The sequence below is a fragment of the Argiope bruennichi genome, chromosome 2 (assembly GCF_947563725.1).
Source record: "Argiope bruennichi chromosome 2, qqArgBrue1.1, whole genome shotgun sequence".
In the NCBI taxonomy this organism is placed as follows: domain Eukaryota; kingdom Metazoa; phylum Arthropoda; class Arachnida; order Araneae; family Araneidae; genus Argiope; species Argiope bruennichi.
The window spans coordinates 89,718,600-89,743,309 of NC_079152.1; the positions used below are offsets into that span (position 1 = coordinate 89,718,600).

The 24,710-nt window shown below is 29.4% G+C and overlaps 1 protein-coding gene across 1 annotated transcript in view; it reads left to right on the plus strand.

Annotated features, from left to right (window-relative positions):
• The first annotated feature begins 555 nt into the window (after nt 1-555).
• LOC129957915 (macrophage mannose receptor 1-like) overlaps nt 556-24,710 on the plus strand; it is a 41,384-nt gene continuing 17,229 nt past the window's right edge. Inside the window, exons 1-7 of the mRNA XM_056070183.1 lie at nt 556-625; nt 10,060-10,164; nt 12,953-13,078; nt 15,872-16,029; nt 17,968-18,079; nt 20,226-20,470; nt 22,529-22,694. Of these exons, the coding sequence (XP_055926158.1) occupies nt 580-625; nt 10,060-10,164; nt 12,953-13,078; nt 15,872-16,029; nt 17,968-18,079; nt 20,226-20,470; nt 22,529-22,694 (958 nt within the window). The 5' untranslated portion in view covers nt 556-579. The remainder of the gene's footprint in view (nt 626-10,059; nt 10,165-12,952; nt 13,079-15,871; nt 16,030-17,967; nt 18,080-20,225; nt 20,471-22,528; nt 22,695-24,710) is intronic.

A 24,710-nucleotide genomic window follows, 5' to 3' on the forward strand; every position in this document is an offset into this window, starting at 1 on the left:
ACGTACATACAATTAATCGCAGTCATCAATATAAATGAATCTTTAAAATTACTTATAGTCAAATCTAATTTTTATGAGCATTTTTTTAAAAAAAATATGCTGCATTCAATAAAAAACACATTAAAATATTAATATTTTGATGAATTTATAGTCTGAAAAAAGAAAAGGAAGGTGACTTTTATGATACTGGGGTATAAACACTATCTGAAATTAGAATTAAACATTACAAAATTATACCCTCTTTTAACTTGCGCCATATAACCTTTTTCTGGGATTTTGACGCAGTTTATTCCAGAAATAGTTACAATAACACTCCAGTATTTTACATTACTGATGAAATTGTTGCAATTTTGGGAGTTTAGCTATGTGGCTTCAATTATTTTTTTTTCTTTTGCTCTGTTCATTTTATATAAAAATCTTTAACACTAATTTAATTTTTCAAAACGCGCAACTCAGTGATGTCTGTGTAAAAGCATTTTGATAATTCAAAACGCAGAAAGGAAGTTGACAATTCCTGTTTCAAAATATCTGATTGAGAAACTTCCGCTTTTTAGCTTCTTTCAATCAGTTTAAAGAAACATGGTAAAAACATGGTTTGTTTGGTTCACAATATGTGCATATTCAAGTAAGCCTTTTTTTTTAAATAATAATATTTGTTTAGTGAAGCATTTGGCATAAAGATCGTGTGCATAAAAACATGTAGATTATATAAAATAAGAATTTTTTTTTTTTGCTTTAAAAATATGTTTTACTTCCTTATATAGTTATTTATTTATTTATTTTTTCTTATAACCAGTTATGTAGTAAATTGGTTGGAATCCGTATTATTAAACAAAGTCGGTTTTGATGTGGATTGTTTCTAGGACAACATATCCTTGATAAGTATTTATATATAAAAGCATATTTGAACTTATTTTGTACAACATAATTTATATATAAGAGCATATTTGAACTTAATTTGTACAATATAATTTATATATAAAAGCATATTTGAACTTATTTTGTATAAGAATAATTTTTGTACAACATAATTTATATATAAAAGTATATTTGAATTAATTTTTACAACAAAAAAATATGCAAACATTCATAATATCAGTTAGAGCTGAATTAATGCATTAATTTAAGTCCAATTACCCCGTAATTCATTAATTATGTTACATACAAGCAAAATAATTTCATGTTTTTATTGTGATATTATTTTTTTATTTTTAATATACAAAATATATAAAGAGAAATCATTGTAATCAAATTAAAGTCGAACTCAAGAATTTGTCAAATATTCACATTTTCGACTTTCTTGAAAAAACTCTTTGAGCTAGATGGATAACATTTGTTATATTATCCTGATACCAAATCTGCAGATTTCTAATAAATTTTTAATGAATTCCAAGTGGAGGAAATTGACTTGTTTGACTATCCAAGTACAACTGAATATGATAATTAAAATATAAAGAGTTATATCAAACACACAAGTACAAGTTATATCAAGTACACAAATGTAGCATCTAATGTACAGATTTGTATTAAACTTTGAATTAAATCCGTCCAAGGATGAGCTGCCTGAAGCTCTGTTATTTATCATGTAGATAAACGCGGTAACTCCAAAACACAATAATATAAAATTTGGTACACAATTTAAGCTTTTAAAATGTAGTTCCGTATCAAATTTTTGAACAAGTATGTCAGTTGGTTGACCATCTTTTAGTTTGTACAATATCGTACATGAAAATACAATACTTCAAATATGCAATAACTTAAAAATTGTTATTTATCATGTAAGTAAACACGGTAACTCCAAAACACAATAATATAAAATTTGGTACACAATTTAAGCTTTTAAAATGTAGTTCCGTATCAAATTTTTGAACAAGTATGTCAGTTGGTTGATCATCTTTTAGTTTGTACAATATCGTACATGAAAATACAATACTTCTAATATGCAATAACTTAAAAATTGTTATTTATCATGTAAGTAAACACGGTAACTCCAAAACACAATAATACAAAATTTGGTACACAGTTTAAGTGTTTAAAATATAGTTCCGAATCAAATTTTTGAACAAGTATGTCAGTTGGTTGACCATCTTTTAGTTTGTACAATATCGTACATGTAAATACAATACTTCAAATATGCAATAACTTAAAAATTGTTATTTATCATGAAAGTAAACACGGTAACTCCAAAACACAATAATACAAAATTTGGTACACAGTTTAAGCATTTAAAATATAGTTCCGTATCAAATTTTTGAACAAGTATGTCAGTTGGTTGACCATCTTTTAGTTTGTACAATATCGTACATGTAAATACAATACTTCAAATATGCAATAACTTAAAAATTGTTATTTATCATGTAAGTAAACGCGGTAACTCCAAAACACAATAATACAAAATTTGGTACACAGTTTAAGCATTTAAAATATAGTTCCGAATCAAATTTTTGAACAAGTATGTCAGTTGGTCGCCATCTTTTAGTTTGTACATTATCGTACATGTAAATACAATACTTCAAAAATGCAATAACTTAAAAATTTGGTATGTTATCTTGTTCCTGAAATTGTAATTTTGTGAAAAATTTTGGTTTTGATCGATCGAAAGAAATGTGTCCAAAATGTATGTTTGGTTTATACTATGAAGCACTAAACTCTCATTTACAAGTCACTAAAAATAAAAATCTGAGCACTCATGTTTTTCATGATCTACTCAAAGTCTCCAATTTTATACGGTAGGGATGGATGCAAAAGCTTTTATTAAAAAAATATATGAGGAAGTTTATGGGAGACCACTTCAACTTTTCTAAAATATGTACAACGTGAATCATATTCTTAAATTGATGTAACTAAAAATATATAAAAATGTTCTTTCAAATGGAAAAAAATATATATTTTATTCGTTTCGAATGAGTCTTGCATAATAAATTTCTATTTATAACTGTTTTTATTAACATTTGTTACAGCAATTTTATAAAATTAGTATAAAAAGATTGTAAAATTTATAAAAACTGAAGTTTGATAAAGTATAATATACATCTTAAGAAGAGAAAGACTTTCATAATATTATTAATTTACTCTTTTGATATTATTATCAATTATGTGAAGTGTCTTAATCAGATATCATATTCATATATTTTTGTAAAAATATAATAAACAAGGCTTCTTTTTTTGCTCTGAAAAATATTTTTTAGAATTATTAACTTTTAAAAGAGTCATGATAGAAATTAATATACATCGATTTCTTTAGTTTTTTTGTCATAACAATTTAAAAAAAATTGTGAAGTTTTTATAATTTCCTGCAATTTTAGAAAAATCTATTAAAATACAAACAACGATTTAACAAGCGAAAAACTCTAGATATTTTAAATATTTATTAATTTAGCTTTAATATTCAGCAACAAAAAAAAAAAAAAAAAGAAATGTCATCTCATTTCTAACTAATCTCCTTATGCTAGTGGCATGATAATTCGGGAATATTGTTTTATTTATTTACAGATAAATCATTCAGATATAACTTCATGTCCATGTTTTTGTCAATTTATCAGACATTAAATCCTTGTCATTTTAATTTTCTATCATATGCTCTATTTATTATGTTTATGAACATACTTAATGGAGATCAGTCCCATGACATTGTGGTGATGTTCATGTAGAGTGTAGTGTAAAGCATTTCATCGCTATAAGAAAAATAAACTCTTTATTACACTAACAACTATCGGAACATCGCTGCTTAGCGCACGTATACACAGAACGGGGATTCCCCGGGAGAAGTATATACATAGATTGTATTAGGGAAAGTAGATAGGTAGCGCTTTAGAATGACATGAATAAAAGATGGCGCTACGATCACTACATGAGTATCCCCCTAGTGAACAAGGAGAACGACAAATGTAATAATACAAGATAATTATGCGCGCATAAAAATAAAACATCACATAATACAATAAGTATAATATAGGATAATGATTTCAATGGTAAATAGAAATTGAAGTAAATAGATGCAATAATATATGAAATACATAAAATTACAGTTACAATATATATATATATATATGCATAACAATTTATATCTCAGTAATTAATCTCGTTGGAAAATGGACATGACGTCCACTACGAGTGGTAGTTGGTTCTGTCGGTAATTGCTCATTTTTAGAAGAAAGTTCACCTTGAGTTTTATGAATAGTTGCAGGTATAGAAGGTAACGAGTCATTAGATCCTGTCAACACATATGCAGGTTTGACACGGTCTATGGAAACTGTTACATTTTTATTATTAACTTTTAATACAAAAGTTTTATCTTTCCTGCTGATTACAAGGTGTGGACCAGTGTAAGGAGGTGAAAGAGGAGGTTTAACACTGTCCACTCTCAAAAATACATGAGAGCAAGTACTTAAGGATGGATGAATATAAATAGGTTTAACCGAGTGTCTAGACGTAGAGATAGGATTTATAGATTGCATTAGTGCTTTGAATTTTGATACATAAGTATCTGTTGGTACTGATAGATCTACTTTTGAGGTTAAAATGTCAGAAGGCAATCTGAGAGTTGTACCAAAGACTAATTCAGCACATGTGGCATTTATGTCCGGTTTAATTGCAGATCGAATTCCGAGTAAAACTATGGGAATAGTTTCAGTCCAGTTTGGTTGACAATGGGCTATAATAGAACTCTTAAGAGCCCTGTGGAAACGTTCTACAAGTCCATTGGATTGGGGATGGTAGGACGTTGTGCGGATTCGATTTGTGCCCAAAATATTATTCAAATGTCTAAATAGATGTGAATCAAAATTTTTACCTTGATCTGTAGTTATAGTTACTGGACAACCGAAACGAGATATCCAATTATGAATTAGGGCTTTACATGTTGTTTCAGCAGTTATATCTGAAGTAGGAATAGCTTCCGGCCATCTGGTAAATCGGTCAACTATTGTCATACAATATTTATAACCATCAGATAGTGGGAGTGGTCCTATGAAATCAATATTTATATGGGCAAATCGAGCATCTGGCAAAGCGAAAGTGCCTATAGGAGATTTTGTATGTTTTTGAATTTTAGAACGTTGGCAATTATGACAAGATTGAACAGAATTTTTAATAAATGAATTCATGTTTGGCCAAAAATAACGTTTAGTAATCAGCTTTCTTGTTGCTCGAATGCCAGGATGAGAAAGATTGTGAATATTTTCAAAAACTATTGAACGAAAAGAATTTGGAATGTACGGACGAGGTGAATTAGTAGATAAGTCACAATACAAGGTTACATCCTCTAAGGGAAAATATTGCTTTTCTATTTTACAATTTGAAGACTTCAGATATTCTTTAAGTTCAGAATCATTTAACTGTGCAAGTGAGATGTCATTAAAATTTAAATTTTTCTTTGAAATTGAATTGATTTCAATGCGAGACAATGCATCTGCAACAATGTTTTCTGTACCCTTGACATAATGAATATCGGTAGAAAATTGGGATATGAAGTCTAAATGTCTCAGTTGACGAGGTGAGCATTTATCCGGCTTTTGTTTAAAGGCTTCAGTAAGGGGTCTTTGATCAGTATAGATTGAAAATTCCCTACCTTCAAGCATGTGTCGAAATTTTTTTATGGAAGCATAAATAGCAAGAAGTTCTCTGTCGTATGTTGACCAATTAGTTTGACTTTTAGAAAGTTTCATTGAGAAGAATGCAATGGGTTCCCAAATTCCATTTGAAAGTTGATTTAAAGAGCTTCCGATAGCAAATAAGGATGCATCAGTCCACAGACTTAAAGGAGCTCCAGGAATCGGATGTTTGAGTAGGGTAGCTTCGGCAAGAGCTTTCTTAGCATTAGAAAATGCCTTGTCAGCTTCCTCAGACCATTGCAGAGTAGTTTCAGATTTTTTTGCTGGCCGTGGTGATTTCTTTTTGTTAGTATGGCCTTCAAGAAACTTAATCAAAGGTGATAATATGTGAGCTGCCTTGGGAAGAAATCTGCGGTAAAAATTAAACATACCTAAAAATCTACGAAGTTGAGTAAGTGTAGTGGGTCGTGGGAATTCTTGAATTGCACTAACTCGATCAGGAATTGGAGAAATACCTTCTTTGGAAACTTTAAATCCTAAAAAATCTAGGGTAGGAACACCAAATGTACACTTAGAAGATTTAATTGTAAGTCCATAATGGTCTAATTTTGAAAAGAGAGCTCTGAGATGTTGTCTATGCTCTTCGATTGATTTTGAAGCAATTAATAAATCGTCAATAAAAGCATACACACCATCTAAATCTCTAGTAACTTCATCAATAAATCTCTGAAAGGTACTTGATGCATTGCACAAACCAAATTGCATCCGAGTGCTCTCGAAGAGTCCGAACGGAGTACAAATAGCTGTTTTATGAACGTCCTCGGGAGCAATCGGAATTTGATGAAAAGCTTTTACTAAATCAATATGAGAAAAAATTGTGGTTCCATGTAGTTCGCTAGTAAAATCCAAAACACTGGGAATCGGATATTTGTCCTTTTTGGTCTGAGCATTAAGAGCTCTAAAATCACCAACAGGACGCCAATCGTCACTTCCCTTTTTCGGAACCATATGTAGAGGAGAGGCATAATTGCTGTTGGATGGCCGCATATGGCCTAAATCCAACATATGCTGAAATTCCATTTTAGCGATTTTTAAGCGATCGGGTGCTAGCCTACGAGGTTTTGCATAAACAGGAGAACCAAAAGTTTCAATATGATGCATAACAGAATGTTTTACAGTTTGGTTTGCACATGGAGCTTTAACAATATTAGGAAAATCATTCAATAACTTTGAAAAATCATCATTACAAAATACAGATTTTACAGAATGAACATCAGTATTATTAAGAATAGCATGAGCATTTATATGTGTATACATATCATTTAAACAACGATTTCTTAAATTAGGTTGCAAATTAAAATGATGTAAAAAGTCTGCACCAATAATTGCAGTTTTAATATCACAAACATAAAAAGGATAAACAAATTGTTTTCTTAAACCTAAATCTAAAGATAATAACTTTTGTTTATAAACATTTATGATGGAACCATTTGCTGCAAAGAATTTTTGAATCGGAATACACAGTTTATCATTTCTAGTCGCAGGAATCCAACTACAATCACTGCCAGTGTCAACAAGAAAATTTACATTTGATTTTCTATCGCGAACAAAAAGGCGACGAGAACTACTGGGCGAGGCGTATGTCGCCGCTACTCCTTGCCGTTGTGGTTTGGCTGATAATTGCAAGGCGGAATGCATTTTTGCGCTTTGGAGTCGTACTTCCGATGATACCAACAAATATCATCATTACTGGCAGGACTTTTCCGTCGAAAACGAGGTTGGCGATTCCGTGAATGACTTCTGGAATGGCGACGCATCTGTGCAATTTCTTTACGCAACATTTTAATTTCTGATAACAGTTCAGAATCAGCTGTAGCAGTTGCATTTGAAACAGCACTTACCTGGTTTGGTGTTATATCCAGTATTTTGTCGGCTATTTCAGAGGCTTTTTGAGGTGTCAAAGGTTGTATTGAGGCAAGAATCGATTGCACATTAGATGGTAGTTGCTGAAGAAATAATTCCAGTAAAAGAGAATCGGCAATATTGTGACTTTCGGCACGTCTTTGCATAATTCTTAACAGCTCGGACGGCTTTCTATCATGCAACTGCTCTCCAGCCAATAACTTACGAATTTCCTGAGATTTTGATTCTCCGCATCGGGAAATTATCTCAGATTTAAGTTGGCTGTAAGGGTCAGTTGCATCTGGCGAAAGAATGATATCGCGCACAGTTATCGCGATTTCAGGTGGCAAAGTGCTCACGCAGTAGTTGAATTTAGTGCGAGAAGCTGTAATTGGCTTTGGAATAGCCAATTCAAATGTTGACTCTACCATCGTAAACCAAAGTGAAGGGTCGGGCGGAATGAAGTTAGGCATCTTCACAGCTGAGATTTCCTCCATCATGAAGTGCGCTTTCGTTTCAAAACGAAACTTAGTAAGATAATATTAATCAAATTAAATCAAAAGAGATGCGTGATTTCTTATCCGGGTCACCATTTGTGGTGATGTTCATGTAGAGTGTAGTGTAAAGCATTTCATCGCTATAAGAAAAATAAACTCTTTATTACACTAACAACTATCGGAACATCGCTGCTTAGCGCACGTATACACAGAACGGGGATTCCCCGGGAGAAGTATATACATAGATTGTATTAGGGAAAGTAGATAGGTAGCGCTTTAGAATGACATGAATAAAAGATGGCGCTACGATCACTACAACATCATAGCACTATTCAAACGCAATTGTCTGATTAATCTCTCTTTTAAAATGCGGTATTGAAAATTCATTTTTTTATCTTGAATTATATAGATATTAAATAGAATCCTTCTTCTTCAGCTTCTAACAATGGAACAAAAGTACGTAATTAAATATTTTATGAAAAAATGAAAACTGTTTGGATTTTAGGCCAATAATATAATCTATTGTTTGAAATTGTGTAAAAAAATATTTTCAAAAATTTATCAAATTTAGAAATAATTAGCACGTTTCTTAAATTGGTATCCTTTTGTAATCGTATCTAGTATTTGAAAACGTTGTAAAGCGTAAATATTTTTATAAAATAACATTTTTGGAAGTTACCATGGAAGCACCAAAATCAGGTTAATTTTTAAATTCCTAAACGAGGTCACTCTGAAGTGCACATTTCCACCCACCAAGGCCAAATTTTGCAGTTGAAAATCAAACGACTTGGCCTGTAGAATGCCACAATTTCATACTCCTTCATCACTGTTATCAGCACAAATGAAATTTACGATTCTGAGATTCATTTCTTTCTAGTTTAAATTACACTATTATTGAAGCATTAAGAGTAATTTAATTTTGCTATAAGACATTTTTGTATGACATCAAAAGGAAGGAAGTATACAATTCCGACCCAATTTAAAAGCACACAAGTGTAATTAATTTCGCAAATTAATATAGAAAAAAATTTAAAATCTTGCTTAGTTCCAAAATTGTTTATTTCACTATTAATAATTTATTATCGTCTAATTAATTCATTGTATAATGGAAATGGAACTAGATGAACTTCCTTAGCAATGTTGTTGTTGTTGCTAATCTCCATGGCCTGACTTAGTTAGACAAAATCCAAAAATTCGTCGACAAGAAGAAAGTCAAAAACGAGGAAGGGAGAAGAATAAATTTCTCACCAAAGAAGTCCTAAACAGTCTAGAATATGTTCGGCAGAGGCCTCATATTGGCGGCGTTTCGGGCAAAGAGGGTAAGATTTTTCACCCTTTGAGAAAAGAAAGCCCCCCCCCCCCTTCCCAAGTCCTACAGATTGCCTCATCGTGGTGGGAGGGTGTCCCTGGGCGGAATGGGTGAAGTACGTCGGGAGCTTGCTCCTGGTAGGGTCACCCAAGGCATGAAGGCCATACCACTATGCCCAGCTAAAATCTGCAGGCGAAGGAACTAAGACAGCCTTCTATCTCCTGGTGCTCCAGTCTTTTAACTCACAGAAGTTACACTTCCCTCCCCATGAATCGGTTGCTTAGCAATAAATGATGGAAACCAAAATTGAACAAGCAATTGATTTAGGTTGCATAATACGTCTTTTATTGCTTCACTTCCATATTTAATTCAAAATTTGTTTGAAAATATTATTCTAAACCTTCTATTAAAATCACTTCAAAAATCTAGTTTTCTCGAAATATTTATATATGAATAATTCATCACTTTAGACGCATATAAATACGTGTCATAGAAGTCATTCTTGAAATTTATACTTTTCTATGAAGTATATTAAAATCATCCTTATAAATAAAGAACTTATATTGTTGTTTTTTTAAAGTTATTAAAACTGTTTTTTGTTCTTGTTGCTGAAGATAACGAGAATGAAAAGGTTAAATATATTTATATGAAAGAGTATTTTCGTTTTTATAATAAATACATATTCAAATTAACATGAAGTGAAATTGCATAGATATTGGTAAACGCATATTTATACCCTTTTCATTAAAATATGATGAAAAAAATTATTGTTTCCTGAAATTGCAACTTTTATTTCCAGTTCATATTTCTTATGTGCTTGGCATAGAGGATATCACCTTTAAAAATGGACAGGTTGATATTAGCAAGGCCTTCACTACTTGCAGCAGAGGGTGGTTTACCTTTGGTATGTAAAATAATTTTTTACCTGAAACTGTAAAAAAAATATAACAATATATAAGATAATGAAATATATTTATTTCTCTTAACTATTTTATGCTTTGTATAAAAACAAAGCTATACAAGTTTTAATACACAATCTAAGGTACTAATAATTATTATTACACGAATATACGAATTATACGAAATGCTCTAAATGACCAAAATCAAAAAAAAAAAAAAAAGAAGAAGAAGAAGAAAATAAATAATTTTTAACTAGTGTTTTAGAAAATAAATATATAGAAGAAATAAAATGGCCAATTTTTTTTTTTAATCAAAACTAAATGAAACAAGTAATAAATGAGAATTTTGATTTATATATTTTGCAGTTACTTTCGATTCGTTTCGTTCGATTCGTTTTTTTTTCCTACATGCTGAGTATTCCATATAATTCATATTAGAATGATACTACTTTATACAGATAGTAAATATTAGGAAAGAGAATTCTGCAGGTATTAATTTTTTTCAAAATTACCGTACGAATTTTTAAAAAAATTCAAATTAAAAATATTAAATTAATTAGTTTTTTTTATTTAAAAAAATATTAAAACTGTTTGACAGTCGCTTCAATAATCGACGAAAAAACGAAAGTAAAGAATGAACTAATTATTCTAAGAAATCTGGCAGGCCGAAGGAATCGAAAAGAGAGATAGAGAAGGAACAATCTTGTAAATTTTATATCCATTTAATATTAATATTCTTAATTAAAATAGTTTTATTTAAATAGGAATTATTTAAGAAAAATTTGGGGCAATCCATTACGTTTCATTCCTATTAAATCTGGGATAATTTTTCAATCTAAGACTGATACTTTCGAACTCCAACTGAAATCCAAATGGATGTTTAAACTGCGTCACATAAGCCATTATGCAAATCTCAATTCTGAAAACAAACCTGTTTTGCATATTTAATTTTCTTTCATCTTTTTGCATGATATTTTAAAATTTACTCAATATTGTAAGCACATATTGATATTATTGAATCCATAAAAAAGTTATTTGTAGTAAGAAAAAACGCGAAATAATAAATTCTTAAAAACAAAAGAAAATGTATATGTGGTTGATTTCAGCACAGAATGATTATTCTAAATCAATAAAATAAATAAATAATGAATTAATCAATAAATGATTAAATAAATAAGTTAATATTAAATAATAAGTTAACATAATCAATAAATGTTGGTACTGGAAAAAAAATTCTTGTTTATTTGCTATTAATAAATTTAAATTTTTATAGCATTTGGAAACATAGCTTTTCAGTCAGTAATTTTTGAAAAAATTCTCAGACACACACACACACAAAAAAATTACACTTTAAATTTTATACTCAATGAAATAGGTACAATTTTTATACGAACACGATATTTCTAATCAATTTTAATCATTAATAGTGCATAGCAGAATTTTAAATAAAGAAATAAACTAAATGTATAAAGTGGTCAGCAATTTTTTTTATTATTATTATCGTTCTTTCAACGCTATTGCAAAGTTGTAGACACTATTATTATTTATCTTTTTTAATTTAAAATTTAGTTGTGATAGTATTAGTATTAACTTTATAAAAATTGTCATTTTCAAATTAATTTTCTTTAATTTCATTCATACATTTAAAAAAATAATTGTCTCTCAATATCTATCTCTTACTCTAAAATTTTAAATCGGAATTGTGTCAACCTTATAATGAACTCCCTTTATTACTTCTATAGACAAACCAGAATATGTATAAAATTGTTCGCTTTCTTTTGTAAAGTTCGTATAAGAAACGCACAGGAACTATAAATTTAAGCTTACAAATTTTACCATTTCACATCGAAATATATAAATGAAAATATCGCAAGATTAAAAAATTTCATTAACTTATTATAACAAAATTGGTAATACAAGAATGCCTTAGGTTAAAAGCTGTTTGATAAGTGACATTCCTTCACTATAAAACACAAAATTATCAATGCATATAAATGTGTATCGAAATAACTAATGACGCCCATTGTACACCTTTTTTTTGTACAAAAAATATTGCAATATCAAAAAGTTTCACTAACTCATTGTAACAAAATTGGCCATAAATTCAAGCATGTTTCAAATTAAAAGCTGTTTGATAAGTGACATTCCTTCACTATAAAACACAAAATTATCAATGCATATAAATGTGTATCGAAATAACTAATGACGCCCATTGTACACCTTTTTTTTGTACAAAAAATATTGCAATATTAAAAAGTTTCACTAACTCATTGTAACAAAATTGGCCATAAATTCAAGCATGTTTCAAATTAAAAGCTGTTTGATAAGTGACATTCCTTCACTATAAAACACAAAATTATCAATGCATATAAATGTGTATCGAAATAACTAATGACGCCCATTGTACACCTTTTTTTTGTACAAAAAATATTGCAATATTAAAAAGTTTCCCTAACTCATTGTAACAAAATTGGCCATAAATTCAAGCATGTTTCAAATTAAAAGCTGTTTGATAAGTGGCATTTCTTCACTATAAAACACCAAAATATCTATGTATACGAAAGTCTACCAAAATAACTAATGGCGCTCATTATACACCTTTTCTTCTACACCAAATATTGCAATATTAAAAAGTTTCATTAACTTATTATTCAAGCTTATAAATTCAAGCATACCTCAGATTAAAAGTTGTTTGATAACTATCAATCTTTCATTATAAAACACAAAACTTTGAAAGTGTAAGAAAGTATACCAAAATGACTAATGGCGCTCATTGTACACCTTTTTTTACAGGAGAAATGTGTTACAAACTAGGAGGTAGAAAGAACATAGGGAAATTAACTTGGGACGAAGCACAGGAGGCTTGTAAAGAGGAATACAACGGTAATTTGGCTACTGTTTACTCCCAGAAAATACAAGGTAAATAGGAATTTCAATGTATACACTTGATATTATGTATCTAAGATTCATTTGCTCGTGGCAGTGCTATGAAACTGTGAATTACCGCATCAGCTTTGATACAAATACTTTTCCATTTCTCTATGTAGAGATATGTACATATCATGAAATAAATGCATGATTTCAAATTTAGGGATTTTTTTTCAAGCAAAGTATGATGTATAATTAAAATTAAGCTGTGTTCAAACGTTTTAATTACTTTTAAGTGCTTTAAGATCATTCTGAAAATTAAATTCTTATTCCCAACATAAAAAAAATTTTAGCTAGAAGAAATTTGTATCTTTCTTACTTGAATCATGGAAGAATAAATAAATCTATTTGTTCAACTTAATTATATACTAAGAAATAAATCTTTTTTTTTTCACTACAAAAACTCTGAAATTCACATTAACGAGTAAATTCTCACAAAATTTCACAAGTATCACTTAATACTTTTATCCAAATATGAATAATACTTTTTTAATGCAAATATGAATCCTAAAACTGGTCATTATTTTAAAGACCAGATTACTATTTAACTGAATCTCCTTTCACACATATTAGTAGAGTTTTGACCATCTCCAGCTATATGTTATAGAAGATCATTTAACCCACCGAATTCTTTTCTTTTAAAAATAGAAATTTAGAAAGAAAAAATCTATAAAATATCAAAATAATTCTTAACTGGAAAAAAGTAACCACTTTAATAAATAGGCGATTTATTTAAAGGAATTTCACTTTTATTAGAATACTGTTCTTATAAGTCATCAACTTTCAGCCCGCCATTCCTAGTAGGTTGATAAATAACAAGGTTGAGAAAGAAGAATTGGAGCAAGAATGCTGGGAATAATAGAAAACAGTTTTATAAAAGTAGATTTGCGATCGGACTGGCCACTGGAAAATTTAATGGAGTTAAAGAAACTCTGTCAAGTAGGTGCACAGTAAAAAATCCAACATGCTTAACCATATATTACGGTACTTTAATCCACAAAAACGCACAAAATCACTAGTGATAAAAAAAACCTGAAGAGTACACAAAATCAGAAGTTGTAGAAATCAACTACAAATAAACATAAAAACTTTATTAAACAATCACAACTACGCAAGGCGCTCAGAGAATACTCTCGCTGAAGATCAATACTCTTTATAGAAAATTCACTCAACACCTCCTCTTTTATCGTACTTATAGAAGTATCACCAAAATACCCCTGATTTCAGACAAAACATTTTTTCAAGTCAAAGCTAAATCGCCTGATGCCCGACAAGTTTGTTGTCAATGCTAGAGATCTTTGACCCGGTATTCATTCGCCATCAGAGTCTTCTTTAAAACTCTCTAAAATACTAGCTGTGCAAGGAAACAATATTACAGATTCGCAATAACAGAATCAATTATATTAACCCTTTAAAGAGCCATTTTTTTCTAGTCATATTATGTTAAAATATTTTTAGGCTTGAAATTAGAATAAGAAAAGGGATTCATTTAGCTTATTAGATCAATTTAATTTGATTCATTAATTCATTTGGTTAATTAATAATTAAGTGACAAACCAAGACACATCATTTGTGTGAGATAAAGAACTGAAGCATCTAAGTTTCTGTCTTACTAAAAAAATTTGTCAGAACTTATGCCAACCTACATAATTTCATACAAAGATTGATAAATTTGGTGGGAAGCATACTTCCCACGGCCTTAGAAAGGGTTAAGCTCGCTCGTCTGGCGATTCAATGAATGAATGCAGGTTTTTATGTACTGCTCATGAAAAGGAGCAGTTTTTATGTACAGTGAAAAGGAGCAAATAAAGTATTCCAGAAAAGCAAGTCACCTTCATGGAATGAAATTAAATCAGAATTTTAGCTAAAATTTCTCATTGCGCAAAAGAAGATCCCATAATTCTTCACTCAAAGAATCATGGGTTTTGCTAGTTATCTTACAGATCATGACAGATTAGAGGCACATTACATAAGTCATTCCTCAAAAAGTTACATTCAACTTTGCTTAATGCTCATAAAAGTTTCTTGAGGCTTCCTAATAATTTCTTTCCCTCTAGCGAAAAGCCATCGATAGTACAAATGCGGACAACTGATGAAATTTAATCTTAATAAACGACATTAAAGACTCAAAAAATTTATTTTGGGAGAAATTTTTTTTTTTAATTTTATTTTATGAGAAATTTTTGTTCTTAAATTTGATATTAATATTAGGATATTTAAAAAAAAAAAATTTCCCTTCTTCATCCCAATAATGAAATTGGTATCGATTAATCGATAAAAAGCAGTGAATATAATTGAAATAGCTTAATTTTCTTTAAATTTAAGTATCACTCTTTTCCTAATGATATTTGATACTGGATACTTTGTTATTTCTTTTCTGTTTTTCTTTCATCAGGGGCTATTTTAGATAACAGTTTACCAATCGTCAAATATTTCTTGGATTCTCTTATTTTTGACCTTGTTAATTTTTTATATTTTATTTAATACATTTTTATCTTTCTTTTGCTTGACTTTTCCAATGGTTGAAGTACTATCTTGTGTTCAGTGTTTGCAGTCTAATCGTAACTATGAATATTTCCGGATGATTGGTTGTTTTGATATCGGCTAGATGGTTAGATTTGGATTGAAACTCAATTTCAATATCTTGATAGTTGATTTTGCATTTGATTTATTAAAAACGTGGGAAAGGAGGATTCTAATGCATGCATATATTGTTTAAAATGTAATTTCTTACATTTTCCTGAAAGCTTATAGTTAATAATGTTTTTTTTTTTTTTTTTTAAGATTTTTTTAACACTTTTTTGTTGTTGAACGCACAATCGAATGTCTGGATTGGACTTCATGATAAAGGCAACGAGACAGATTTCAAGTGGGCAGATGGTACAAAGTATAATTACTCTAATTTTGAACCTTTGGAACCTTCAGGCTTCGCCAAACAGGAGGTGACTATTAATTTTTAATCAACTTATTTCCTCATTTCTGCTTTTGTAATCCACAGTCATTGGATATACAAACATACATTATACAGTGTATTAAAGTAGTTCTGAGTATGATCACAGTGTAATTTCTAAACAAACTATATAATTTAAGAAAAAAATATCTTTAAATACCGGTCATCGATATTTTGCATCATATATTTCTAATTTTAAAACGGAAACAGTTTTTTTTATTTATTTTTTTGTTCAATGAATTTTCTAAATAACCCTAAGATACATAAAAATAACTATCAAATAACTCTTTTTATGTATTACCGTCTTAAAATGTCACTGATTTTCATTTGTCTGAAGTCTTCAATCGGTTCAGAAGCCATTTATGCGTAGCATTCTATATTAAATTCTTTTCAAAGATTTGACATTTCGCCTTACAATGACGACTCATGACTGACGCAATGGAATTAGTATGACCAATTTAGTATGTTGATTGGTATTGACAAATCATAATAAGTCTAACATATAGGATCAAAGATTTCCAGTATATTCCCTAATGCTAACATTATTTGATTCATGTATGAAATGCGTATGCAGGAAAATATGAAGAAATATCGTTGATTAATTAGGATGTGACGAATGAGGATGTGAGAGTTCTTTTGACCAACTTTGAAACGTCATTAAAGAATGTTTGGCAACTGCATGATTCACTCTCACATGTGTCATCAATTCATGAAAAGCGTATGCATATAAGAATAAAGTCATTAATTAATAAGTCCATGTCTTTCAAAGCCATTTTGATCTAGTTTGAGGTGATATTGCAACAATGTTAATTCATATGATTTGTGTCTAATGTGCAGTGCAAATTCAGAGTAGAATAAAGATTGTTGTACATTTTGCTATTGGAAGGAGGTTATTGCGATTACGTTGTTAAATATTTTTTTTAAATATTGAAATTAGGAAGAAAAAATTTCAAGGCATTAATTAATTATCAGGATAGTCTAAAATGTAGCGGATAGTATAAAAATTATTTTTATGCGGCAGTTTTTTAATCGAATAAGATTTTGTGCGATATATTTCGGAGTTATAGCCAAAATAACATCAAAATGTTGCTAAGTTTTTAATGAAATTAAAATTTAAAATTTCTCCAAAGTGTTATTATTAAGCTTAGTAACATATATTTGCCAAATATGGAAATTTTGTGTCCAACGATCTACCCTGAACGTATTAACAAATATACAAAAATACACAAAGTATACACAAACATCTTCTTTTGCTGATTTTAGACAAAAAGGAAATTACAAATATAAAATATTATTCGCCTATATAAATTTATTTTTATTTCCTGGAAGGGTACTTCCGTGCGCGCGAGAGAGCGCACGCGTGTTTTTAAACTAGCAAATTAGTAGAAGAAAAGTTCACTTTAAATTAGGATTAAATACTGTTAAAATTTTTTACAGCTTTTCATATTTCCTTATTAAATACATGGCTAGAGAGTGATGTTGTCGTCAATAAAAGGTAGAAAGCAGAAAAAGAGAGTCTGAGAACATATTCAAAGATTATAATGCTTAAAATTTCAATTTTCTAGAATTCTAATTAAAAAAGCAGTTACTTTGTCTATATCATTTTCACGCGATATTGCAGATTAATTTCGGGTACTTAAAATTACAGAATTGCCTCTGGAAATTATGAGAAAGCCAAAACACAGAAGATAAAAATTATAATATATTGAATTTATTGAAAAGGTTTAATTTTCATAATAGTTCTTTGTTAAATCCGTAACTCGAAAACAGCACAGTTCGATAGGAAAACAGAAAACAGGAGAAAAAAATTTATATAGCTTCAAAAAAGAATTTTGCCTAAATTTATCTGAATTAGCAGATATTTTACATGAGTAGTGTGCGTTGTAAAATTTTATTTAAAGTATACTCAACTATATACGCATCATTTTAGGAAGACTGCATTGAAATGACTTTCAAATCTACGAGACCACTTGGGAAGCCAGGCCAGTGGAACGATATGAGGTGTAGTAGAGAAAATCAGTTCATCTGTCAAAAACCAAAAGGTAAAATAACTTATTTCATTGAGATAAAATTCCTTTTTATTTTCAAATTAATATTCACATTATAAAACTCTTTAGTATTATGTGATATCATAAATTTATTTTGTATACGAGATATGTTAATTCTATCAAACAGATACGAGATATTTTAATATTAAGGTCACGCTAAAAAGCTCAAACAGATGTTTGGGTAAAAGTAGAGACTTGCTTTTATTTCTAACCGATTTTTTCTGTTATAATAATAATAATACACTAAAATACAACAGAAAATTTTTCTTATAAAATTCTCTTCAAAACTATGCAGTTAAAGTATTTTATTTTCCGAAACGTCTTTGCAAATTAACATTGACAATTAAAATATCTAATGAAATTTATTTGAAATATAAAAAAAAATAATTTGATAGAAAGCTTTTTCTTTAAAATGTATTCATAACCCGAGTACGTTATGAATACATTCCCGAAGTTTAAGAACATAATTATTTCAAAAAAAAACACAAGAAGTGAATCAAAATAATTGTGAACACAATTTTTTAAAATTTGATTCATATAGGAAAGTACAAATTATGTAAAGAATTGATTTACACGAATAAAGTTTCGAAATAAAATCTGTATTCTAAAATCACAGATAACTATAAAATTTTGAATAAAATCACTCTGAAAGAAATATATCTATTTGTCTGTCAGTCCATGGACATACATATACGATATTACAAAAATGTGTCCAATTCCATGCATATGAATATTAATTTTGTTCTAAATTCTGTAGTTGGTTGGCTAGTTTGTCTGTTCGTGTTATTCTGAAGGTGATAATCAAAGGCGCCATTAGCAAGATATTTAAAATTTGATGTAAATAAAATGTGATAGCTATATCTTTAAACATAAATTGCAAGTATGTATCAAATGTTGAACATAATTTTACAAAGAGAAAAAAATTCATCTCTTCATTATATGATAAAACTAAGCATATAACATGGCAAATTGCCGAAATGCATGAGAGAAGGCTGTCATTGTTTTTAACCCTTAACTGGGGACGTGCGGTCTGTGTGACCGCTAGGGATGCATTTTCGGTCACCCCTATTCTATTTTTAGCTCAATTGAATGGATTGACCCTGTAGCTTCCTGTTTTGAGACCTTCAATACATGTGCACTTTGTCAACCGATTTCACCGGATACTTTTTTAAATAATTCAGTTATTTCTTTTCGCGCGGTCTCTAAGACCGCACCTCCCTGTTAGTGTCCCAGTGATAAACAAGGCTTAGCAGATGATGCTAAAACTTGGGCCCCGAAATATCATTCAATTTACTGCTCCTATTACGAAGCAGTACTACAGACACTTTTAAATGAAGCAGAAAATTATTTTAGTGATAAGGATAATTGTATAGAAGAGTTTTTCGATGAAAGTTCGCATTCAACTGATTCTGATATTATGTTCAAACATAATTAATATTTCTAGTGATAATGTATTTTGAAAAATTTATAAAATGTATTAATATACCAAGATATATATATACAGAATTTATAGGTTAATTTTTATACTAGTTCTTAACTTGTATGTTTAAAATGCCCAAGAAAACCGTGCTATGAAAGACACACAAGCCGGTAAAAAAAGGGCCAATTTTACCATTGTCAATTTTTTTTTTATTTTTCATATAATTGTTGAATTTTACATTATATTGTCTTCTATATACCTTCATATATTATAAAATTAAATATAAATTAAAAAGTAAAAAGTAATAGGTTTTTTTCAAGAATGTTATTTATTGTAATGTGAAATTTGAGAAGAAAATATATGTTCCAACGCATTTACTTTTTTCAATGATAATATATTTTGAAAAATTTCTAAAAGATATCTATATATCAAGAAAAATATCTGAAAAATATATTGGCGGTTTATCATACTAATGTATTCATTAGAAAATTTAATTTGAGTATAAATGAAATGCGGTCCCAAATCTTATCCCCAGTTAAGTCCCAAAATTTCACCTCCCCAGTTAAGGGTTAAGAGCATATTTTCACGAAATAAGGAAATAAGCAGTAATATATAATTAATAATCTTTACCATCCTCTGACTAGAAATAAAATATGAGATATTATATTTTAAAAAAATCCAAGATTAAATGATTAAATCCCTTGAAAAATGTCTTTGCAGACAAACAAAATAGTGTAAGTGTGCTGGATCCTCGTTACTGCACTACAAAACAAGGCATAGGATGGCGTTTCGAGAAATCGTGCTTTTATGTTGTTACAGAAAACAAAAATTGGTCAGAAGGCGAAAATTTTTGTGTCGAAGAATACAATGGACATCTAGCGACAATCGACTACCGTGTCAACGAATATCTGAAATACGTTCTCCAAAAAGTTACAGAACAAATGTGGATTGGAATTAAAATTAAGGTAAGTTTCTTTCATATGAATGGATAATTAGAAATTCATAGAAAATATGACCAAATGTTATGGAATAGATGAGATAATCTCAGGATTAGGTTTCCCCCTATTTTCAATAAAATCTCAGAAATTGCTCCATTTTCGCGCTCTTTTATATAACTTATCTTCTCTTATTATTGTAAAAATGTAATTTATAATCTATTTTTCAATCTCTAGATTTCGTCGATTTTCTAAATTTAAAAATAGTGAAATATTTCCATATTTTTCGATTTAATTTATTTCTGAATTCATTTTAATGAAGTCCTTAATCAGCTTTAACAGCGCCATCTGGCCGTGAATTAGAAAAGGAATTGATTGTAGGATTCTATAATATTTATAATAATGAATTATGGAATGCATTAAAAAAAGTTTCAAACTTAAATAAAAAATGTTTTAAAAGATTTTAGTAGTGTTATGAAAAATAGAAAATAATTTCTGTAACGTTCTTGTAAATATCCTAATTGTAACGTTTGAAAAATACGTTGTTCCATTTATATATAGTTTAATTGAAACTTGAAAAGCAAAGGTATACCATCTACCAAGATAAATTTCCTTCCCTTTTTATTATCTCCTTCCAAAAATCTGAAGGTTAAAGTTTTGAGGTTCAACAATTAACCATATTCGAATATTACAAGAAAGATTTACCCGAAACATAGATTAAAAATTAAATATATATTTAAAGGTGTTTAAAATTCCATTGAAAGATTATTAATATTTTAGTACAAAAAAATATTAATATTCTAATTTCAATTCTGTTTTAATTGATATCTTTTATTTAAGTGAATATTTAGCATAAAATATTATTTTCATATAATTTCTTATAAATTAATTTCTGAAGAATTCTTTTTTCTCAATTTTCTATGTCCAATTTTAATAAATTATTAGAACTTGATCTTTAAAATCTTTTGAATATATACTTTTAAATTCATTTATGACAGTTTTAGAGAAAAATTAACAGTCCAAATAGCACTTCAACTTATTCTTTCAGTAATGATATTCTTATGCTATTCTTAATAATTAACTTATATAATGAAGCTTTTCTTCATTATGTTAGGCACTATGTTGAATTTTTCTACTATAAAATTAAAATCTTTCATTTATCATGTTTTGGTTATAAATTCATCTAACGTTTAACTATATCTTCCAATTTAGTTGAAATTAAATATGTAGTTCAAAACATCTGAACCTCTCAAGAGATGGCGACACAAACAAATGACTATCGAAAGAAACATCTCTTTCTTTGGCGTAGATTCTTTTTTTTTTTTTTTTTTTTTTTTTTTTTCCCTCATTCAAACATATTTTTCTTTTTCCCCTCCTCCAATTAATTAGCAGCTGGAGTGGACATCGTGTCGTAAAGTGTGAAAAATGGAGATTTGCTAAGTAAGGTAGTAAAGAATGAGATTGCTACTAAGGTAAAATGCTCTTGAAAGATAGCATGAATATAATACACCTAAGAGCTGAACTTTTAAATAAATATAAACTAATTAATGTAAAGTTTTGATTTCAAAAATTAAATGACGTGCATTTTTGTGATATCATTTTTTTTTTACCTCTATGCTCTTGTAGCCAGAAGCATAACAATGAAAGGTGTGTGTGTGTATGTGTGTGTGTGTGTGTGTGTGTGTGTGTGTGTGTGTGTGTGTGTGTGTGTGTGTGTGTGTGTGTGTGTGTGTGTGTGTGTGTGTGTGTGTGTGTGTTCGTCCCGTTATCCTGTTTTGAAGAGTTTTCAGCAATTCACATGATGTTAGGACGTTTATTTTAGTTTTAAAAGCATTTTTGATTAGTTAAGCAAAAAAAAAATTTTTTCAATATTACTGCATTAGTAATATAATTTATTTGTAAGTAATAATATGCATGTGTGAAAGGAAACTTATTTTTGCTTGCATATATATAATCTGAATACTTTGCGATTGTGTCGGATTTATACTACAGGAAATAAGTCTCAACACCATTGCATACAGAGGAACTTAAAATGTTTGACAAGGAACTTTAGAGTATTGGGCATTAAGTATTTCAACTTTATTCTAGGAAGTTCCCCAGCAAAAATGGTCCTCCGGATGGCTTGTATCTTTCGAGAACTGGCCGCAACAAGACGAATATGTGGACGGAACATGCGTATTGCGAGATAGAAATGGCACTTGGCTGATAAAATCTTGCAAGAAGAAACTGTGGTTCCTTTGTGAATATTCCACTGGTAACTGGATCACTGCTCTTATATATTTTTATTTAATTTCTTATGCGGAAAACTAGAGGCAATGGTTTTCCTGAAAGTTTATAGTATATTCTCTAAAAAAGTGTTATCTTCCTTCTGGAGCATAAAATTAAGGAACTTATGAAAGTATAAAAGCATATATTTATTTTTAGAACCAAACCCATCAGAGTTGTCCATTTCATAGTTCAGGAAACTGATTTTAGTGTAATATTAACTGCATATCGTTAGCAAATACTGTTACAAAAAGAGTCTATCAGCGTGAGTTTTTATCGATTTATTTTTCTTTTCGCCATTTATTTGTGGAATACGGTTAATACACGTGTTAGAGAACCGAATATATATTTTGGAAACCTCTTTTTCCTATCAATTCAAACTAAAATCTAATAAAGTTCTATAACAGCTTCACAAAAGGACATACCAAATTTCATTCATTTAAACAGTTTTGTATTTGAAACATTGCATTTGCTTGCATCCGAAAGTACCAATCGACAGGCAGGGCGAATTTATTTCAAAACTTGATAAGAATTAACATTTTAGAAGCTTGACCTATGAAACAAGTTTTATTTATCTAGCTCTTTGTATTTTGTATTTATCGCGTTCGTTTGTAGGAATAGGACAGACTTTCTCTGAAGGGATTTCATTCCAAATTTGATAAAAATCCCTAAATTTGGTACAAAGTTCATGTATAAAATTTCATCCTCTAGCTAAAAGAATTTTTGAGCCATCATATCCATAAACAGTGAGACATAATTTTAAAAAAAAGGGAGAGAGTTTTCGAACTAAAAAAGTCAGAAATGCTGCCAAAATTCGAGTTTAAATTATTTGATTTTCTCTTCACATACTTCGTATACCAGAAAGTAAAAGGTGATAATTGATATACCTTTTACTTTCTATTTCGTAACTACTGAGAGAGGTTAAAATTCGACATGTAATTTTGATCATAGGAATTTCGATCCGCATAGAATTTTTGATCAGATCTGTCAGCAGATTGATGGTTTTGCATGCTTTCTAGAAAACTACCCGTTTTCTTAAGCTTCAAAATATAGCTTGCAGAACATCTTAAAGTCTTAAAACTAAAATAATACTCCAAGCAATTTAGAATTCCATCGGCTTGTTTATTCTTTCAATATAACAGCGTATCTTACAAACACTGGAAACTGTCGAAATCAGGAGATTTCTCATTATAGCCAGCGATGAGAGAAGCGAGCATGAATCTTTTCCATAACGCTGATATTCACTTTTTAAAATTGTTTGCCAATACAAGCAAGGTACATGTCAATCGAGTATCAATGTCTGTGGAAGAAATTTCGAACATCTCCTTTGATGCTTTTATTTTCTGTGTAATAAAACACTTAATATTGCTTTCTGTATTATGTATCATGCTGTGTCTTTATGTTTATTTTCACTTTATATTCACTTTTAAATTGTTTGCCAATACAGGCAAGGTACATATCAATCGAGTATCAATGTCTGTGGAAGACATTTCGAGCATCTCCTTTGATGCTTCTAACTATTTTCTGTGTAATAAAACGCTTAATATTGCTTTCTGTATTATGTATCATGCTATGTCTTTATGTTTATATTCACTTTTTAAATTGTTTGCCAATGCAGGTAAGATACATATCAATCGAGTATCAATGTCTGTGGAAGGAATTTCGAGCATCTCCTTTGATGCTTCAAACTATTTTCTGTGTAATAAAATGCTTAATATTTCTTTCTGTATTATGTATCATGTTGTGTATGTTTATATTCACTTTATATTCACTTTTTAAATTGTTTGCCAATACAGGCAAGGTACATATCAATCGAGTATCAATGTCTGTGGAAGGAGTTTCGAGCATCATCTTTGATGCCTCTACCTATTTTCTGTGTAATAAAACGCTTAATATTGCTTTCTATATTATGCATCGTGCTGTGTCTTTATGTTTATCACTTGAGGGTGCATTTGGTATCTGCTTTCCTATGCGATTCTGATTCCAATTGATATTTTCTAACTCT